The following is a 20,350-nucleotide window of genomic DNA, read 5'->3' as shown; positions in this document are numbered from 1 at the left end:
TTCCTGCCTGAACTGGAGAATATATAAACCTGGACTTTCGGAACCTTTCCACCACTCGTGGGATCCAGAGGAGGACTGCAGCTCACCGCTCTCAACCAGTCTGAGACCACCCCCCTCAACTGGACTGCAACCACCACTTTTGACCAGACTGCAACAGTTCTCCCACCAGCAGGTTTTTTTCCCCTCTCCCTTTACTTTGGACTCGGGGGGGGGCCAAGGAACAGCACTTTGTTCATGGTCCAGGGTGCTGGGTTCTACATTTGGGTTTTGTGGATTAAAACCAATTGCTTGTCTGTATAATCAGACTTATAGGGCAAGGGGGGCCCAAGGGGGGCCCAAGGGGGGTCAGAGGGGGGCCCAAGGGGGTCCAAGGGGGCAAGTAGGCTGGGCCAGGAGGGGAAGGGCTGCAGGGGGTGGATCCCGGAGGAGGAAACCCGCCAAAAGCGGCGGCCCAGCCGAGGGAGGAGCCGAGCGGGAGCACAAAGAAGAGCAGCCCAAAGGTCCTGGCGGTGGCTCGGCAATGGCGGGGGGGGCGAGAGCGGTTTGGGGGCCCCCCGTGAGAGCCGGGGGGGAACCCCGGTAGCCGCGGAGTGGGGAGAGCGGAGAGGGGCGATCCCGGAGCTGGGGGACCCCCGGAATGCTGGAGGGGGGGGAGCAGAGAGGGAGCGCCGGGCCCCTTAAGCGGGGGTCCCGGAGAGGGGGAAGGCCTTGGAGTGTGGAGAGGAGGGGGGGCCTTAAGGCGGGGTGGGAGCCGAGAGCGCCAAGAGGTTTGCGAGGGTGGGAGGCGAGAGAGGAGGGCCGGCCGGCCCCGGGAGGCAGAGTGGGGAGAAGTGAGCCCTGGGACCCCCCTGGCAACACTAAAGGGGACCCCGGCGAGTGGGAACCCCCCGGAGCCACAGGACCCCTTGCAACCCGGACAAGGGGGACCCCCAATGCAGGCAGAAGTGCCATCAGGCCAGACAGGGGGGACCCCCCAAATCCCAGAGAGGAGAGATGGGGAATTCTGAGAGGGGGTTTTGGGCTGAATCTTTGTGTTCTGGGAGTTTTTATGAGCACAAGATGCCCTGTGCATTCTAGGGATGGGCTTGGGCAGGAGAAACTCCCAAGGCAATGCGCTCACCCCTTGTTTTTCTCCCCTCCCCGGCGGTCGGGGCCGTGCTGTTGGTTCCCAATCCCGGCCGGCTGACCCAAGAGCCCGGCCACGTGTGCGGGGCCCGATCCGCTCCCTGCTCTCGTTGCCCCGGGGCAGCCTCTGGTGTCCCCCCGGCTGTGGGGGCGTTTTGTTGGCTCGGGCACAGGCGGCCCTTGTGCGGGGCTGTGTGCCGGGGGGCTGTTGGGGGTCCCCGGTGGGTGTTTTGGGGCGGTGTCGGGGTGGGTTGTGGGCAGAGTCCCGTGGGTGGTCGGGGGGCTGCGAGTCCCCCCCTTGTTGGGGGTTGGTGTTGGTGGGTCAGGCCCCGGCGGCTCCATTGTGAGGCCGGTGTGGGCGGGGGGGGCTGGTCCGGGGGAGCCGGAGGGAGCCGAGGCAGCGGGTTTGGGGAGCCCTCGGGAGAGCCGGGGGTGGGGGGAGGAAGGGCGGGAGCCCCGGAGTGTGGAGAGCGGAGCGGGGCGATGGCGGAGCTGGGGGACCCCCGGCAGGCTGGAGAGGGGAGCAGGGAGAGGGAGGAGCCCCGGGAGGCTGCAAGGGGGGTCCCGGAGAAGGGGGAGCCTGGGTAGTGGGGACCCCTGGGATCCCCGGGCCAAGAAAGTGGAGAAGGCGGAGAGGGGGAATGTCTGGGAACCCGGCCCCCTGAAGCAGAGAGTGAGGGGAGAAGGGACCCCTGGGACACCCAAGAGCCCCGGCATCCCTGAGCGGGACCCCCAGCAGCCCAGAGAGGGGAGAGCCCAGAAGGTAAAGGTGCAGAGAGCAGAGAGGGGAAACCTCTGGGAGGGTTTTTTTGAGCTGAATGTTCATATTTTGGAGTATTTTTTTTGGAGTATTTGATCTTTTGCAAACTTGCAAGGAGTTTGTGCAGGTTTTTTTTTCCAAATCTTGTTTTCTTTTTTTCTGGACTGAATGTTGGTGGTTTTGAGGTTTTCAGGGACACAGGATGCCCGGTGAGTTCTAGAGCTGGACTTGGGCAACACACTCACCCCCTTTTTTCCGCCCCCCATCAGGATTTCTGCTTTCCAAAGCTTGGTCGGATGGAGGAGGAGGCTGCGAGGAAGAGGAAGATGCCGCGGGCCCCCCAGGCAGGTGAGGAGGAAGTCAGTGCCCCTTTGGGTCGGTCTTTTGTCTTTTGTGGCCATCCTGCCGGGGCCGGAGTTGGGGGGATGTCCTTGGGCTTCCCTGTGGGCCGGAGGCAAATCCCCTGCGTGTCCTTGTTGGTTCCTGCCCCAGGCCCCGAGGTGAGGCCGGAGAGCGCAGAGGACAAATCCCCCCGGCAGAGCCTGGTGGGAGAGGCCGTTTTGAAGGGCTCCCCGGTGCAGGAAGGCAGCGGGGAGGAAAAGGGCCGGAGATGCCCCCGCAGGAGGGGCTCCAAAGCCAGCCCAGGGGGCTGTGAGGAGGAAAGAGCCAGCGTGTGCCGGGAAGGCGGCCAGAGCTTGAGGCGGAGCTGCGAGCTGGTGGTCCCTGAGCAACCTCCCAGAAGGGAAAAGCCCTTCAGGTGCTTGGAATGTGGGAAGAACTTCAGCAGGAACACCTACCTCCTCAGCCACCAGCGCATCCACAGTGGGGAACGGCCCTACATGTGTGGGGAGTGTGGGAAGAGCTACACTCAGAGCTCCCACCTGCTCCAACACCAGATGATCCACAGTGGGGAAAGGCCCTACACGTGTGCGGAGTGTGGGAAGAGCTTCAGGAAGAGCTCCCACCTGCTCCGACACCAGATGATCCACAGTGGGGAAGGCCCTACATGTGTACGGAGTGTGGGAAGAGCTTCAGGAACAGCTCCAGCCTTTGCAAACACCGTTGCATCCACACCAGGGAATGGCCCTACAAGTGCTTGGAATGTGGGAAGAGCTTCAGCACAAGCCCCAAGCTGCTCAGCCACCAGCACATCCACACTGGGGAACAGCCCTACACGTGTAGGGAATGTGGGACAGCTCCACCCTCTACACCCACTGTCGCCTCCACATCAGGGAGAGGCCCTTCCACTGTGGGGAGTGTGGGAAGAGCTTCAGGCAGAGCTCTTCCTTGACCTCCCACCAACGGACCCACCAGTAATGGAAGCCCCGAGTGCCCCGACTGCGGGAAGAGCTTCGGCCGCTGCTCCAACTCCATCAGCCATGGGAGGACCCGCGTTGGATGATCCACAGGGACCCCCGTTGGGCACAGACCTGGTGTGCTGGTTTTAAGGTAAACCAGCAGGGGAAATGGCAGTGGTGACATCACAGGGACATTGGTGACATCACATGGACAGCGGTGACATCACAGGGACATTGGTGACATCACAGGGACAGCGGTGACATCACCAGGGATTATTTTGGTGTGAAAATCTCCTGCTTTGGGCAATAAATTCTGACTCCTCCTCCGGCATCCGGCAGTTCCTCCCTGGGAACCAGGAATGGGAATGGGGACAGGGGGAATGGGAGTGGGGACACCTGGAATGGGAATGGGGACACCTGGAATGGGAATGGGAACATTGGGAGCTGACTGGGAACAACAGGAATGGGAATGGAGACATCAGGACCTGGGAATGGGGGCACCTGGATTGGGAATGGGGACACCGGGGAGACGGATGGAGACACTGGGAGCAGGTTGGGGACACCAGGAATGGGAATGGGGACACCAGGAAATGGAATGGAGACTGCAGGAACTGGGATGGGAACACCTGGAATGGGAATGGGAATTCGTGGAATGGGAATGAGAACACCTGGAATGGGAATTCGTGGAATGGGAATTGGAACATTAAGAGCAGACTGGGGACACCAGGAATTGGAATGGGGACACCTGGAATGGGAATGGAGACACCTGGAATGGGAATAGGGAAAACAGAGGTGGGATGGGAACACCTAGAATGGGAATGGGGACAATAGGAATGGGAATGGTGACACCTGGAATGGGAATGGGAACACCAAGAACTGGGAATGGGGAAAACAGAAGTGGGATGGGAACACCAGGAATGGGAGGAGGGACAATAGGAATGGGAATGGGGACACCTAAAATGGGATGGAACACCTGGAAAGGGAATTAGAACACATGGAATGGGAATGGGAACTCCTGGAATGGGAACACCTGGAATGGGAACTCCTGGAATAGGAATGGGAATGGGAATGGGGACACCTGGAATGGGATGGGAACACCTGGAACAGGAATGCAAACCCGTGGAATGGGAATGGGAACAGCCGGGCCCGGGCTGTGTCCCTGGGGAAACAGGAGGCCAGGCCCTAAAGAGTTCACGAAGAAATTTGGGCCTGCTAACAAACTCCCAACATCCAAGAGCATCTGTGCTCGTTCTGTTCTACTGACTGGAGCAAAGCTTCAGAGAATAGTACAGGAACATGTCCTAGGCCTCGAGGGGATAAATTAGAGAGACAGCAGGATCAGGGAGACATTGGAAGAGGAGGAATAGGCCGGGAGCCAGGGTTTTTTCCAAGCTTCAGTGAGCGGGTCAAGAACAATGGAAGAGAAGGAAGGTCAAGCTGAGGAAGAGGAGTTGAAGCCCCCAGAGCCATGGAGGAAGAGTGGAAGTCCCCTCAGGATTGAGGGCCAAGAGAAGCACCGCCCCAAGCCCCACCTGAGCTCCACCTATACTCCGCCTATTCTTAATATGCAGAGAGAGATGTTGGAATCACTTGAATATGCATTTAATCCCAGCTGAAGATTGTATAAAAATGCTGATTTTGTGTGAAGCCTTGGAGCAAGTTTGTCCAGCGCGAGCTGGCTTGCTCCCAACGTTGAATAAACAAATACCTTGCTACTTAAAGAGAAAAAAGTCTCTGAGCAGTTTCTCGGACCGATTTTTCGGATTCAGCGCCCAGTCAGTCCCAGGATGATCCCAGTCACTCCTGCTCTCTCCCAGTTGCTCCCAGTTTCCTCCATGTGGTCCCACTCATTCCCAGTTGCCCCCAGAAGCTTCCAGCAGGATCCCAGTTGCTCACAACCACTTCCAGTCATCCCCAGTGCACTCCCAGTTGCTCCCAGGATGATCCCAATCACCTCCAGCATCATCTCACTCACTCTTGATATGATCCCAGTATGACCCCAGTCACCCACTGTGTGGTCTCAGTTGCTCCCAGCATGGGCCAAGCTTCTCCCACTGTGATCCCAGTATGGTCCCAGTTCCTCCCAGTTACCCCTAGCACAGATCCAGTCACTTCCAAGTATGATCCCAGTCCTCCCTCCTGACAGTCCCAGTCAATCCCAGTTGCTTCTATTGTAGATCCAGTCACTCAGTTCCTTCCAATTGCCCCCAGCCTGGTCCTAATTGCCCTTCATGTAGTCCCAGTCACTCCCAGTATGGTCCCAGTTACCCCCACCATGGTTGCCCACACTCCCAGTATATCCCAGTAGAGCCCTCAGCATGCTCGTAGTCCTTCCCAGTCACTCCCAGATGCCCCAGTAACATTCCACTTTCCACCAGTATGATCCCAGTGACTCCAAGGCACTCCCACTATATCCTATGTGGCCTCCAGTTGCTCCCAGTAGCCCTCAGTGTGGTCCCAGTTGCTCCCAGTAGGATCCCTGTTGCCCCAGTTCTGGTCCTGGAGGGTCCCAGTGTGCTCAGATCCTGCTCCCGGGGGGTCCTGCTGGGTCCCAGTCCTGGTCCCGGTGTATCCTGGTGTCCCAGTCCATCCCAGTCCAATCCAGTCCATCCCAGTCCAATCCAGTCCATCCCAGTCCATCCCAGTCCATCCCAGTCCATCCCACTCCGTCCCAGTCCATCCCAGTCCATCCCAGTCCATCCCAGTCCATCCCAGTCCCTTCCCAGCAGCCGCCGCCGTTTCCCGGGTCCTGCCCCCCCGCCCCCCCAAGATGCTGACGGGGGTCGGGGCTCCGTCTTTGGCTTCGTCTCCCTGGGCCTGCCTGGAATGAAGGGGCCGCTGGGACACTGCGGGACCTCCTGAAACCAAAGGAACCCTGGGAGAATTTGGATACTCCTGGAGTCAAGGCACAATTGGGACACTGCAGGGCCCCATGGAAAAAAAGGAACCTTGTGACACTGCGGAATTCCTGGAATCCAGGGGCCTTTGTGACAGGGGGGCCTCATGGAACCAAAGGAACCCTGAGGTGTTTCAGAAGGTCATGGAATCAAGGGGCCACTGGGACACTGCAGGGCCTCTGGCAATTAAAGGAACACTGGGACACTGGGGCAGGACATCCCCCCTGCAATGGCCCCAAGACAATGCCCCATTTGCAAAGGGGTCAGTGCTGAGCTGAGAGGGGGCCGGGACAAGGCAGGAGATGTTGGACCCCAGACTGGTTTGACCCCAAATGAAGCCCCTGATGGTGAGGGAAGCCCTGGAGTCCAAGGACTGTCAGTCCATGGGTTTCTACCAGAAAGGGCCAGTCCCCTTTGCTAGGGGCAGCTTCTTCCAACAGAACCCTTCTTGGGGGTGTGTGGAGATTCCTGCCTTGGCTGGGGACCCCCCCAAGGTCACTGTTGGAGGTTGAGAGCAGAGATCTCCCCACGAGCGCTGCTCTGGGGGAGTTCCATCCATCTCTAATTAAGAATTATTGCTTGTTTGCCACCTTTTGTAGAATTGCTTCAACAATTGCTTTAGTGTAGTGCCCTGTCCTACCTTATCCTGTACTACTGGTAGTTTTAGTGTGTATATTGTGTAGCAAATAATTTAGATGAACATCTTTTATCTGATGATTTGTAACTCTAAATAATTCATTTTCTGTCAAGAGATCTGATTTGTCATCATTAAACTCGGGGAACAAAAGTGATTCAGTCACACCTCTAGAATTGCTCTAAATTTCAACTGTTGGCACAATGCAAGGCTGAGATTGGATCCAGCAGCCCCCAACACCCCAGAGTAATCTGGAAGCTCAGGGGGACCACCCCCCTTTCCCAACCCCCCAGTGCCCAAAGACCCCCATGGGACTGTCAGACCCACCAGACCACCCCCCTTTTCCACCCCTCTCCCAGTTCCTTCTACTCTCCCACTGTCCCCTCAATCCCCAATTTCCCCCCCGAATAGTTTTGGGGTCCCAACCCCCACTTTTTGCCCCCTCTCCTGTGGGTGCTGAAGGAGAAAATGAGGCTGCACACCCAGAGTTCCATTTTGGGACCTGTCCGCCCATCTTTCCAGCATCCCCCTTTCATTGGGGTTCCTTTGGAAACAGCGCCTGGGGTTTGTCTTTTAGTCCACTGGAATTCCCAAATCACCCCAAAGCAGTGCCCTGATCCCACACATTCCCCTCCCTCATGTGCTGGCTGTGTTCAGCCACCAGAGAAAAACACAGGCTGCCATGCAGACCCTTCCAGGTGATTTTCCACTTTGGCAAACAGCACTGTCTGGATTGAAAACACCAGTCAAGGCCAAAACACTCCTTCTTGATCCTGATTAACTGAACACAGCTGCTGCTGCCTTAACATGTTCCCACAAAAATTCTCAGGTTTCCTTTGCTTCCAGGAGGCCCCCCATGTCACAATGGCCCCTTGATTCCATGGGGTTCCAAAATGTCTCAGGAATCCTTTGGTCCCATGACCCTGCATATCCCAGTGCCCCCTTGGTTCCATGAGGATGCACAGTCTCAGAATTCCTTGGTTTCAATGAGGCTTTGTAGTGTCCCAATGGCCCCTTGATTCCAGGGGTTTCCACAGTGTCCCAACAGCTCCTTGGTTCCAGGAGGCCCTGCAGTGTCCTAAAGGCCTCCTGACTCCCCAGGGTTTCGCAGTGTCCCACTGTTCCTTTTGTTCCGTGAGGATCCGCAATGGAACAGGGTCCCTTTGGGGCCATAAGGCCCTGCAGGGTCACAGTGACCCCCTGATTCTGGGAGGTTCAGAAATATCTCAAGGCTGAGAAAACTGGGATTGTTCAGGCTGGAGAGGAGAAGGCTTTGGGGTGACCTAATTGTGGCCTTCCAGTGCCTGAAGGGAGCCAACAAGAAAGATGGAGAGAGACTTTGGACAAGGGCCTGGAGTGACAGGACAAGGTGCAGTGGCTTCACACGGATAGAGGGAAGGGTTGGAGGAGATAGTAGGAAGGAATTCTTTCCTCTGAGGGTGCTGAGATGCTCTTTAAGGCCCCTCCCAACCCAAAGCATTCCATGATTCTGGGACTGGTGGGTGAGGTGGTGGTCGGAGCCATCTGGGGCACAGGGACACAAAATGAGGGAGTTTTCCATTGTGGGGGAAGGAAGGAGGGGGCAGCAGAACTGACACCTTGGACACCAGGCAGGGAGGTTTTGGCCTTCCTTGGAGAATGATGGATGGAGTCCCTTGGGAGTCAGTCCTGAACAACAAAAGAGTCCAGGAAGGCTGGAGGTGCTTTAAGAAGGAAATCTTCAAGCTCCAGGAGCTGTGCCCACGTGCCCTAAGACAAGCCAGGGGGCAAAAAGCACAGCTTGGTTAAAGAGAGAACTCAGGCTGGAACTCAGGGGAAAAAAGAGAGTGTCTCACCTCTGGAAGGAGGGGCAGGAAACTTGGGAGAACACAAGGATGTGGTGAGGTCATGTAGGGGGAAAATTAGAAAGGCCAAAGACAAACTGGAACTGAATTTGGCCACTGCACTTGCAGACAGCAAAGAATGTGTCTCTAAATCCATGGGCTCCAGCGAAAGCCGTGGAATTTGTTTCCTTTGAGTTCAAGGTCAGGCTGTGCCTGTGTCCAACCCAGAGGCTCAGAAAAGCATTTTGGGGGGAGGTTTCTGAGGGCAGCACTAACCAGACTTTTGTGTGTGTGTGTGAGACAGGCAGAAGCACAAATGCCTGCACAGCCCAGAGCAGTCAGTGTGGGGCTGTGCTTGCTGTTGCAGAGACCCCCAGGGAACAAACCCAGGGAATAGTTTGGGTTTATTCCTTGCTCTGTGTCAGTGGAATAGGATGTTCCACAGGAGCTCTGTCCCCCTCTGTGGCACCGGGTGGCTCGAAGCTGAAGGGGGGGTTCAAGTGCAAGTTCCCTTCTGAAGTGTGTGTCCCTAGGGAGGACAGTTGCCTTATTATTGCTTGTTATTTGTAATATAGATGCACCACACCTAAGGATGGATTCTGTAGAATATGTGCCATCTATATTTGTGCTGGGTCTGGCTGAGCTGCAGTTCAGTTCCCCACAGCAGCCCTCCCAGGGCTGGGCTTTGCACTGGCAGCTGGAAGGGTGTTGAGAACACACCGGTGGTTTGGCCACTGCTGAGCACAGCACCAACACTGGGACATTCCTTCCTTAGCTGAGGGCAAGAGCCTGGGAGGGGACCCAAGCAGGCCAGCTGAGCCCAACTGAGCACAGGGACATTGCAGACCATGGGAGGTCAGCTCAGCTCTAAAAGCTGAGGCCCGGAGCAGGAGGGGGGCATTCACTGTCCAATGGCTGCCTGCTGAGGAACCGTCACAGGTACCCAGCCAGCAGAAAATGTCAACACTCTGCTGAACGGGACAAGGGATCCGAGATCCTGCTGAAAGCCCAAAATTCAGACAATCCCCTGCCACCTCCCAGCTCTGGTGTGACCCTTCCAAAGCCTAAAGGGGCTCCAGGAGAGCAGGAGAGGGACTTGGGACAAGGGATGGAGTGCCAGGACACAGGGAATGGCTTCTCACTGCCAGATGGAGATGGGGAAGGAATTCCTGACTGGGAGGGAGGGGAGGGACTGGGCTGGAATTCCCAGAGAAGTTGTGGCTGCCCCTGGATCCCTGGGAGTGTCCAAGGCCAGGTTGGAGCAACCTGGGATAGTGGGAGGTGTCCTTTCCCAGGGTGGGGGGTGGCACTGGGTTATTTAGAAGGTCCCTTCCCACCCAAACCATCCCATGATCCCGGGACATCCCCATCCTCTTGGGAAACTCCAACCCAGCAAAGTGTCAGTTCCCAGCTCAGGCACCTCAGAGCTCAGTTCTCTTCTGGGTGCTGGAAGATCCACATTTTCCCTGTTCCACGAGGATTTATCCCCCCACCAAATCCACAAACCAGGTGATGAAGAGGAGCAGAGGAGCTCAAAGGGTAAAATCACTGAACCATGAGCTCTGGCAGAGAATCACAGAGTCACAGAGTCACACAATCACACAATCACAGAATAACACAATAACAGAGTCATACAATCGTACAATCACGCAATCACATAAACACAGTCACACAATCACACAATCAAACAATCACACAATCACACAGTCACAATCACACAATCAAACAATGACACAAACAATCACAGAGTCACACAATCAAACAATCAGAGTCACACAATCATAGAATCAAAGAATCACAGAATCGTAGAATGACACAATCACAGAGCCACAGAATCACACAATGACAAAATCACACAATCACACAATCATGGAATCACACAATCACAGAGTCACAGAATCACACAATCACATAATCACACAGTCACATAATCACACAGAGAGTCACAGACTCACACAATTACACAGTCATGGAATGACACAATCACACAATCAAACAGTCACATAAACACAGTCACACAATCACAGAATCACACAATCACAGAGTCACAGAATCACACAATCACAGAATCTCAGTCACACAATCACACAATCAAACAATCACAGAATCACAGAGTGACACAATCACACAATCACAGACTCACACAATCACACAGTCACACAATCACAGAGTCACACAATCACACAATCACACAGCCACACAATCACTTGATTCCATGGAGTTCTGGGCAGTCGCAGTGGCCCTTTGGTTCCATGAGGCTCCACGTGTCACAATGGCCCCTTGTCCGTGAGATTCCACAGTGTCCCCACATTCCTTTGGTTCCATGGGGTCCTGCAGTGTCCCAGTGCCACTTGATTGCACAGGTTACACAGAATCCCAATGGGCCCTTGAGTTCAGGAGGTTCCACTGTGTCCCAGGGTCCCTTGGATTCCAGGAGGCCCGGCAGTGTCACAGTGGCCCCTTGACTCAAGGACATTGCCCTGAGTCAGAATGGACCATTAAATTCCAGAGGTTCTGCAGTTTCCCAGGGTTTCTTTGTTTCCATGAGACCATGCAGTGTCACAGTGTCCCCTTGGTTCCATGAGGTTCCGAAATGATTCAGCATTCAGCATTCCTGAGGCCCTGTATTGTCACAATGGTCCTTTTCATCCCAAGAGCTTCCCAAATGTCTCAGGGTTCCTTCTGTTCCAAGAGGCCCCAGATGCCACAGTGGCCCCCTGGTTCCAGGAGATTCCATAGTGTCCCTGTGTTCCTTTGGATCTGTAAGTCCTTGGAGTGACACAATGGCCCCTTGGTTCCAGGAGGTTCCAGAGCATCTGGATGGTCCCTTGTTTCCATGTGGTTCTCCAGTGTCACAATGGTCCCTGAATTTCCTGAGGCTCCACTGAGTCCCAGGTTCCTTTGGTCCCCGTGTCCCAGTGGCCCATTGATTCCAGGAGGTTGCCGAGTGTCTGCGGATCCCTCCAGCTCCAGAATGCCCGGCAGTGTCAGAGTGGTCCCTGGAGTCCCTGGTCACTCCCACTAGGATCCCAGTCACCCCCAGTCACTCCCAATAGGATCCCAGTTGCCCCAAAGTGGTCCCAGTTGCTCCCACTCCCCCTCCAGGATGGTTCCTTTCCCTCTCAGGGACTCCCAGTCTGAGTCCAGTCTGGCCCCAGGCACTTTCAGTCACTGCCTGGACGATGCCATTTGCCCCTGCATGGTCCCAGTTGCTCCCAGGATGATCCCACTATGAGTCCAGTCACCCCCAGTATGATCCCAGGAACTTGCAGACACTTGCAGTACAAATCCAGTTTGATCCCAGTCATCCCCAGTATGGTTGCAGTCCCTCTCACATACTCCCAGTATTATTGCAGTCACTCCCAGGATGATCCCTGGCAGTCACAGAATGATCCCAGTACAAGCCCAGCATGGGCCCAGCTGCTCCCACTCTGATCCCAGTTGCCCCCAGTGTGGTTCCAGTTACTCCCATTAACCACTTCTTTGGTTCCAGTCACTCCCAGTATGATCCCAGTCACTCCCAGTACAATACCATGTACTGTGACCCTTGTCACACTTGTGTCCTTGTGACACTGCGGAATTCATGGAATCCAGGGGCCTTTGTGACAGGGGGGCCTCATGGAACCAAAGGAAGCCTGAGGTGTTTCAGAAGGTCATGGAATCAAGGGGCCACTGGGACACTGCAGGGCCTCTGGGAATTAAAGGAACACTGGGACACTGGGGCAGGACATCCCCCCTGCAATGGCCCCAAGACAATGCCCCATTTGCAAAGGGGTCAGTGCTGAGCTGAGAGGGGGCCGGGACAAGGCAGGAGATGTTGGACCCCAGACTGGTTTGACCCCAAATGAAGCCCCTGATGATGAGGGAAGCCCTGGAGTCCAAGGACTGTCAGTCCATGGGTTTCTACCAGAAAGGGCCAGTCCCCTTTGCCAGGGGCAGCTTCTTCCAACAGAACCCTTCCTGGGGGTGTGTGGAGATTCCTGCCTTGGCTGGGGACCCCCCCAAGGTCACTGTTGGAGGTTGAGAGCAGAGATCTCCCCACCTGCGCTGCTCTGGGGGAGTGTCAGAGACTGGAACAGTTAATGATTTCTGCATTCTAAGAGGCTTCTGCAGGCTTTTGACTTTCTGATGGGCAACTGGGCCCATCCCCCTCCTCCAGTGCAGAAGATGTCAAGCCCCCAAAAGGCGGGAAGAGCCGAGTTTACCACGCCCTCCACATGAACTCTGTGCCAAAAAGGGGGACACCCCCCTATGGAAACAACTCCCCGCCTTGGGGGAGGTGCAAAGGATATGGATATTGACTGGTGACTTTGGGGGTTTGGGGGGGATTTTTCCTTCTTCTCCCCTCCCCACCTGCGGATCAAGACCATTCCTTTTACATGGCTGGATCCAGTGGGCGGTGACTATTTACGTTTTTACCACTCTCATCTTTTCTTTTTTCTTGCTCTCCCTTACTCTTACCCTGTCCTTCTCTCCCCAATGCATTTTTCTCCTCCCCCAAAAGGTTGACCTTGTTATATGACAGCCCCCAAAATGCTGGCATAGCTGTTGATACAGAATTGTTAAAATAAACCCTGTCAATATGTTTTCAGACACCGATTATTTAGTGTCGTTTCACTTTAATCCACCCCAAGGGAATTATTGATAAAACCTGAGTTACCCCCCCCCGCCTATTTCCTGGGGCGGGTCGTAACAGTCACTGCTGTCCCTGTGATGTCACTGCTGTGACTGTGATGTCACTGCTGTGACTGTGATGTCACTGGTGTATCTGTGATGTCACTGCTGTCCCTGTGATGTCACTGCTGTGACTGTGATGTCACTGCTGTCTCTGTGATGTCACTGCAGTCCCTGTGATGTCACCACTGTCTCTGTGATGTCACCATTGTCTTTGTGATGTCACCGCTGTCCCTGTGATGTCACTGCTGTTATTGTGATGGCACTGCTGTTATTGTGATGTCACTGCTGTCCCTATGATGTCACTATTGTCCCTGTGATGTCACTGCTGTCGCTGTGATGTCACTACTGTGTCTGTGATGTCACTGATGTCTCTGTGATGTCACCGCTGTCTTTGTGATGTCACCGCTGTCCCTGTGATGTCACCGCTGTCTCTCTGATGTCACTGCTGTCCCTGTGATGTCACTGCTGTGTCTGTGATGTCACTGTTGTCTATGTGATGTCACCTCTGTCTCTGTGATGTCACTCCTGTCCCTGTGATGTCACTGCTGTCTTTGTGATGTCACCGGTGTCTCTGTGATGTCATTGATGTCCCTGTGATGTCACTGCTGTACCTGTGATGTCACTGCTGTCATTGTTTTGTCACAGCTGTCCTTGTGATGTCGCTGCTTTCTCTGTGATGTCACTGCTGTCTCTGTGATGTCACCACTGTGCCTGTGATGTCACCTCTGTCCCGGTGATGTCACTGCTCTGCCTGTGATGTCAGCGATGTCTCTTCAACCAGACTGCAACCACCACTTTTCAATCAGACTGTGACCACCACTGTCAACCAGACTGCAGATCACCACTCTCGACCGAACTGCAACCACCACTCTTGACCAGACTGCACCACCACTCTCACCAACAGGGGTTTTTCCCCTCTCCCTTTACTTTGGGCTCAGGGGGCCCAACAAACACCACTCTGTTCATGCCCCAGGGTGCTGGGTTATACATTTGGGTTTTGTGGGTTAAAACCAACTGTTTGTCTGTATAATTGTACTTATTGTGTTATTTTATTAAATTGTTATTCTGACTTATAATCTCTCTTTTGGGTTGAGTTCATTTCCCCTGCTGGTTTACCTTTAAACCACCACAGTCAGACTGCTGAAATTACCGGGGTATTACTCTGCTCCCCACTGCTGGCAAAATCCTGACAAGAATACTCTTGAACAGACTAACACCCACTATAGCAGAAGGAATTCTCCCTGAAAGCCAGTGTGGTTTCAGAGCCAACAGGAGCCCCACAGACATGGGATTTGTTCTCAGACAACTGCAAGAGAAGTGCAGGGAACAGAACAAGGGTCTCTATGGAACCTTTGTTGACCTCACCAAGGCTTTCGATACTGTGAGCAGGAAAGGTCTGTGGCAGATTTTGGAACGTTTAGGTTGTCCCCCCAAGTTCCTTAAAACGATCATCTCACTCCATGAGGATCAGCACGGCCAAATCAGATATGGCAATGCACTTTCTGAGCCCTTTCTAATAACCAATGGTGTGAAACAAGGCTGCGTTCTCGCACCAACCCTATTCACAATCTTTTTCAGCAGGATGCTCCAAAGGGCCACGGCAGACCTCGATGATCAGGACGGGATCTACATCCGATACCGTACTGATGGAAGCCCTTTCAACCTAAGGCGACTGAAGGCCCACACCAAGACCTTAAACCATCTTGTCCAGGAGCTGCTTTATGCTGATGACGCCGCCCTCGTCGCTCACACAGAAGCAGCATTTAACATCCTGCTTTGCTGAGGCTGCTGAGCTCTTTGGGCTGGAAGTCAGCTTAAAGAAGACAGAAGTTCTCCATCAACCTGCACCTCAGGAAGTCTCCCATCATCCCCACATCACCATTGGCCAGTCAGAGCTCAAATCAGTCCAGCAGTTTAATTACCTAGGGAGCCTCATCTCCTTGGATGGTGAGATTGACAGAGAGATGGACAACAGGTTAGCAAAGGCATAGAGAGCTTTTGGAAAACTCCATAAAAGAGTTTGACAAAATAAACACTTGAAGAAAAGCACAAAGATCAGTGTTTACAGAGCCATTGTGCTGTCTACTCTCTTATATGGATCCGAATCATGGGTCATCTACAGCCACCACCTGCGACTCCTGGAACGCTTCCATCAACGCTGCCTCCGTACAATCCTAAACATCCACTGGTCAGATGATGTGACCAATCCATCTGTTCTAGAACAGGCAGCAGTCACAAGCATTGAGGCCATGTTGCTGAGAACACAGCTGTGCTGGGCAGGGCACGTCTCCAGGATGAAGGACCAACCACCCCCTCCCTAAGATCGTGCTCTGGGGTGAACTTGCCACCGGCTGCTGCAAGAGAGGAGCACTGAAGAGGAGATACAAGGACTGCCTGAAACAACATCTCAGCCTTGGCCACATTGATCTTCATCCCTGGTCTACTCTGGCCTCCAGTCGGGAGGTCTGGAGACACCCCATCTCTAACGCTGCTGCTTCCTTTGAGAACGCAGCAGGATCACCATCGAGGAGAAAAGACAACGCAGAAAGAACCGTGTCCTGTCGATCCCATCCAAGGAGTCTTTCTGCTCTGCCTTTTGCAACTGGACGTGTCTGTCTCATATTGGCCTCTTTAGCCACCACTGTGCTTGTAGCAAATGTGGGCAGAGCCCTTCCCAAATCTTCGTTCATGCAGCCCAGCCATGATTTTGGATATTAATTTGGGAGCCTGGACTCATTGGTTTATTTGGTTCTGGAACTGGTATTTGGTTTATTTGGTTTTGGAAACAGGTATTTGGTTTATTTTGTATTATGGGTACTTCAGGTTGCAAAGAAAGAATCTTGAAGAAATCCTTTCTGCTATTTTGGATATTAACTTGTGATTTCTGGACTTATAAGTTGATTTGGTTTTGGAAACTGGTGTTTGGTTTATTTTTGTATACTTGAACCATTGGAAACAAATTGGGACCCCTTTGGAGGGACAAAGCTGTTGATGCTCCAGGGGTTCCAGGACCCTGAAGATTCCAGTGCCCACTGAAAGTTATTCAGGGAGATCCTCTCGGTCCCTGGATGCGGGGAGTTCCAAGCAAGATGCCTGGGATTTTATTAATACATTAAAAAGTTTATAAAAGTTATATAAAAGTATATAAAAGGTGTACCTAACAACATAGAAATGGAGCTCTATAATATAATATGATTGACTTATAAAAAGTTGTGATAGAACTGTAAAAGAAGAGGTGTGATGCCTCAGAGCTTTTTGGAATTTTTAACTTTGGTAGATTTTAGAAGTAGTGGTGTAGTGATTGTAGATTTTAATGCAGCTGCATTCTATCCCTTACCCTGTAGCATAATGTTTGCACATCCCCAACCCTGTTACCCCATCCCATATCAACCCCTCTAAATCCCGTTAGCATGTTTAGTCTTCTTTTCAAGGCAGAGTTGTAGAAAAGCCTGGACCAGAAGACATCACACAGGCACAGCCACCTTCAAGCCCAGAACTCGGGAGGAGCTCCAAGGACTGTGGGAGCTGCGAAGAAGATGAAGCTGAGGAAGAAGGGGTCCCAAAGACCCCAAGCCCAATTCCCAAAGGGTGTGTCGGGGGCAGAACGGGGCAGAAGTGGGGGGTGGAGAGATCTGGGGTTGGATGGACCTTGTTCTAAAATCACAGAGCCACTGCCTGGGGGTGCACGTCGTGTGTGTTCCCCTGGCCTGAGGCTCCACTAAAGGACCTGTGGACTCTCTTTATCTCATCTCATCCACTCCCCTGGCCTGGAGTCTTTTCCTCCGCGCTCTCTTGAGGCAACGGGGACTGGACCTACCAGGTGCTGGGGATGCTGGAAATCCCCCCCGGTGCCGGGTGGAGCACGTCAGCCTGGAGCACCCCCTCAGCTGGGACTGGGGTACGGCCCGGCCCCCCCAGCACCGGGGGCACACTGGGAGGGGGGTGAGGGGCTCTGGGGGCCGTGGAGGGAACTGGGAGGGAGTTTGGGGGGTAAGGGAAAGGGTCTGGGGGGGGATGGAGAGTCTGAGAAGGAGGTTGTTGGGTGCTGGGAGGGCTGAGGGGGGCTTTGGGGAGTCCTGGGGGCAACTGGGAGGGAGTTTTGTGGGAGCCTTTTGGGGATGGGAGTGGCTTTGTAGGGAAATGGAAAGGCTGAGAAGAGATTTGGGGGGGTCCTTGGAGGGCTGAGCGTCCCAGCCTCGACCCCCCAGTCCATACCCGCGCTGATTTTGGGGGGGTCGTTTATCCCCCTGTACCTGCTTTTGTTCTGACACCAGCCGACTGCTCCCGGTGTTCCCAGTAAAGCTTCCCAATTCTCTGCACTCCCTGGATTCCCAATTTTGGGTTCACCTGAGCTCCCCCCTCCCCCACGGACCCCCCGGACCCCCCAGCCCCGGGGCTGCCGCGGGGGCCCCCAACGGCCCTCAGCCAATCCCAAAGCGCCCACGCCGCCCGCGCCCAATCCCAGCGCGCCGCGCTGATGACTCATCAGTCGCCGGGAAGACGCCTCCAAAAAAGGGCCCCACCTGCGCCCTCAGCCAAGCCCAGCGCGCCCCAAACCCCCCAAAACGGCGCCGCCCGGCTGGTTTGGGGCTGTCAGCAGCTGTCCGGCGCTGGGCATGGAGCGTGTGCGGGGAGCTGGGGCCGTGCTGGCGATGCTGGTGGTGCTGGGAGCCCCCCCGGCTGCGGGCGAGGAGCTGTCGGGTGAGCGGGGGGGTGGGAAAGGGGGGGAAAGAGGGGAGAAAAGAGGGGATGGGAGCCCCAGAAGTGAGTGGGAGGGGGGTCGGAAGGCCCGGAGTGAGTGGGAGGGGGGTGGGAGCCCCAAAGGGAGGACGGGGGAGTCTCGGGGGTGAGAGGAAACGGGTGGGAGAGGGGGGCAAGGGGGTGTGGGAGAGCAGGCAGAGGGGTGCCCTGGGGGTCCCTGGGTTTTCCTTGAGCCCTGGAGCGGTTCCCTGGGGCTCGGGGGCGGTCGGATCTGCAAGGGGGGTGTCCCCAACCACCGTGTCCATCCCCGGGGGCTGATGGGGGGTTTCCCCTCACTCAAGAGCTGGTGCTGGGGCGTCCGTGGGGCGGAGTGGGTTGGGAAAGGGGGGTCTGGGGTGGCCCCCTGAGCTCCCACCCTGCTGTGGGGGGCTGGGGGATGATGGGGGGGGACGGGGCAGCCCCTATCCTGTGTCCTGCTCAAACAGGGGTGTTGCAGTGGATGGGAAAGCAGGAGTGTCATTTCATCAACGGCACCGAGCGGGTGAGGTTCCTGGAGAGGCATTTCTACAACCGGGAGCAGCTCCTGCATTTTGACAGCGATGTGGGGGTCTATGTGGGGGACACCCCATTTGGGGAGATCCAGGCCAGAGACTACAACAGCCACCGTGAATATCTGAAGTACAAACGGGGTCAGGTGGGCACGTACTGCCGGTACAACTACAAGCTTGGTACCCCGTTCAGCGTGGAGAGGAGAGGTGAGCGTGGGGCAGAGTGGGTCCCCTCGGCCCCTGCTCTGGAAATGACCCTGGAGCCCCTCAAACCCTCCCTGGGAATCACCCCAGACCTCTCAGCCCTCCCTGTGCCCGTTCCCGTGGCCTTTTGCACACTCCAAGTTCCTCTTAGTCCATCCCAGTCCATCCCAGTCTCTCCCAGTGCCCCCCCCGCGTCTCCACCCCGCTGGGGCCACCGAGCTCACGCCCCTCAGCCAATCCCAGCGCGTCTCTCTGATGACGCTCCAGTTGCCAGGCAGACCCAAACCAAACACTTCCCTCACCACCATTCAGCCTCCCAGTCCCCATCGCTTCCTTCCCAGGCCAGACCAGTCATTCCCAGTCAATCCCAGTCATTCCCAGTCCCACTACCTCCACTTCCAGACCCTCTCAGTTCATTCCCAGTCGTTCTCACTTCACTCCCACATCTCCCAACTCTCTCCCCAGTGACCCCTAGCCCATCCCCTTCTACCCCACTCTATTCCCAGTCCCTCCCACTGCCATCCCAGTCCCTCCCAGTGCCCCCCAGCTGAGCCCAGTGTCTCCCCCGTCCCTGCCAGTGCCCCCCAGCGTGTCCATCTCGCTGGTGCCGTCGAGCTCCCAGCCCGGCCCCGGCCGCCTGCTCTGCTCCGTGATGGATTTCTACCCTGCGCCGGTGCATGTGAGGTGGTTCCAGGATGGGCAGGAGCTGCCGGAGCACGTGGTGGCCACCGACGTGGTCCCCAACGGGGACTGGACCTACCAGGTGCTGGTGCTGCTGGAAAGCCCCCCCCAGCGCGGGGTCACCTACAGCTGCCAGGTGGAGCACGTCAGCCTGGAGCACCCCCTCAGCCGGCACTGGGGTACGGCCCGGCCTCCCAGCACCGGGGGGGTGACTGGGGGCGACTGGGAGGGAGTTTGGTGGGTGCTGGGGATGATGGGAGGGGGTTGGAGGGTCCTAAAGGGTCTGGGATGGGCTTGGTGGGATCCCCTACAGGGGCTGGGAAGGGACTGGCAGAAGGTTGGAGGGACCCCCGGGTGGGCTGGGGGAGAGCGGGCCGGGCTCTGTGGGGTGCCGGGTGGTGCGTGGGAGGAGGTTTTGGGGGTGCTGACCCCCCCGGCTCCCCCCAGAGATGCCACCGGACACCGTCCGCAGCAAGATCCTGGTGGGGGTCGGGGGCTTCGTCTTGGGCTTGGTCTTCCTGGCGCTGGGGCTCGGCTTCTACCTGTGGGAGAAGGTAAAGGGGGGTCCCCAGGAGTCATGTACCCCCCCTTGCTCTCCCAGAGCGTCTGTGCCCCCCAGCCCCCCCACCCCGCTCTCACCCCCTTTTCTCTCCCCACAGAGCTCCTGAGCCGCCGGCGGCCGCAGCCCCTCCCCGTGGCCTCGGGCCCAGCCGGGACCCCCCAGTCCAGCCCCACCCACACTTTGGGGGTGTTCGTGTGTCCCCCCGGCCCTGCTTTTCTTTGTATTCAAACCCCAGCTGGCTGCTCCCAGTGTTCCCAGTAAAGCTTCCCAGTTCTCTGCAGTCCCGGTTATTGGGAGACAACTGGGGGGCTCCGAAAATCCCAGGAACAGGGGGGTTTGGGCACTCCCAGACATTAAAAATCCTGGGAACAGGGGGGTTTGGGCAATCCCAGGCCCAAAAAATGATGGAGAAAGGTGGTTGGGACACATCCAGAGCCCCA

The 20,350-nt window shown here is 55.8% G+C and overlaps 1 protein-coding gene, 1 long non-coding RNA gene and 1 pseudogene across 3 annotated transcripts in view; 2 read left to right on the top strand and 1 right to left on the bottom strand.

Moving 5' to 3' along the window:
• The window catches only part of LOC127462965 (uncharacterized), a 112,980-nt gene that overhangs the window by 569 nt on the left and 92,061 nt on the right, over window positions 1-20,350 (bottom strand). The gene's annotated exons all lie outside the window — the stretch shown is intronic.
• Window positions 1-20,350, top strand: part of LOC127462950 (gastrula zinc finger protein XlCGF7.1-like) — a 56,327-nt pseudogene that overhangs the window by 27,571 nt on the left and 8,406 nt on the right.
• LOC127462955 (class II histocompatibility antigen, B-L beta chain-like) lies at window positions 17,548-20,046 on the top strand. The gene is made up of 5 exons (XM_051771904.1): window positions 17,548-17,915; window positions 18,401-18,670; window positions 19,246-19,527; window positions 19,796-19,902; window positions 20,008-20,046. Exons 1-5 carry the CDS (start codon window positions 17,831-17,833, stop codon window positions 20,014-20,016), a joined length of 753 nt encoding a protein of 250 aa, XP_051627864.1. The 5' UTR covers window positions 17,548-17,830; the 3' UTR covers window positions 20,017-20,046.

The sequence above is a fragment of the Manacus candei genome, unplaced genomic scaffold, assembly GCF_025592945.1.
Source record: "Manacus candei isolate 608988 ecotype Guabito, Panama unplaced genomic scaffold, ASM2559294v1 h1tg000147l, whole genome shotgun sequence".
Lineage (NCBI taxonomy): Eukaryota > Metazoa > Chordata > Aves > Passeriformes > Pipridae > Manacus > Manacus candei.
Note: the sequence above shows the minus strand (reverse complement) of the source record. Positions and strands in the feature narration are given on the sequence as shown.

Coding starts and splice junctions, on each gene's coding strand:
- LOC127462955 (XM_051771904.1), top strand. CDS start 17,831: ATGGAGCGTGTGCGGGGAGCTGGGGCCGTGCTGGCGATGCTGGTGGTG. Junction 17,916..18,400: donor TGCGGGCGAGGAGCTGTCGG/GTGAGCGGGGGG, acceptor CTGCTCAAACAG/GGGTGTTGCAGTGGATGGGA. Junction 19,528..19,795: donor CCCCCTCAGCCGGCACTGGG/GTACGGCCCGGC, acceptor GGCTCCCCCCAG/AGATGCCACCGGACACCGTC.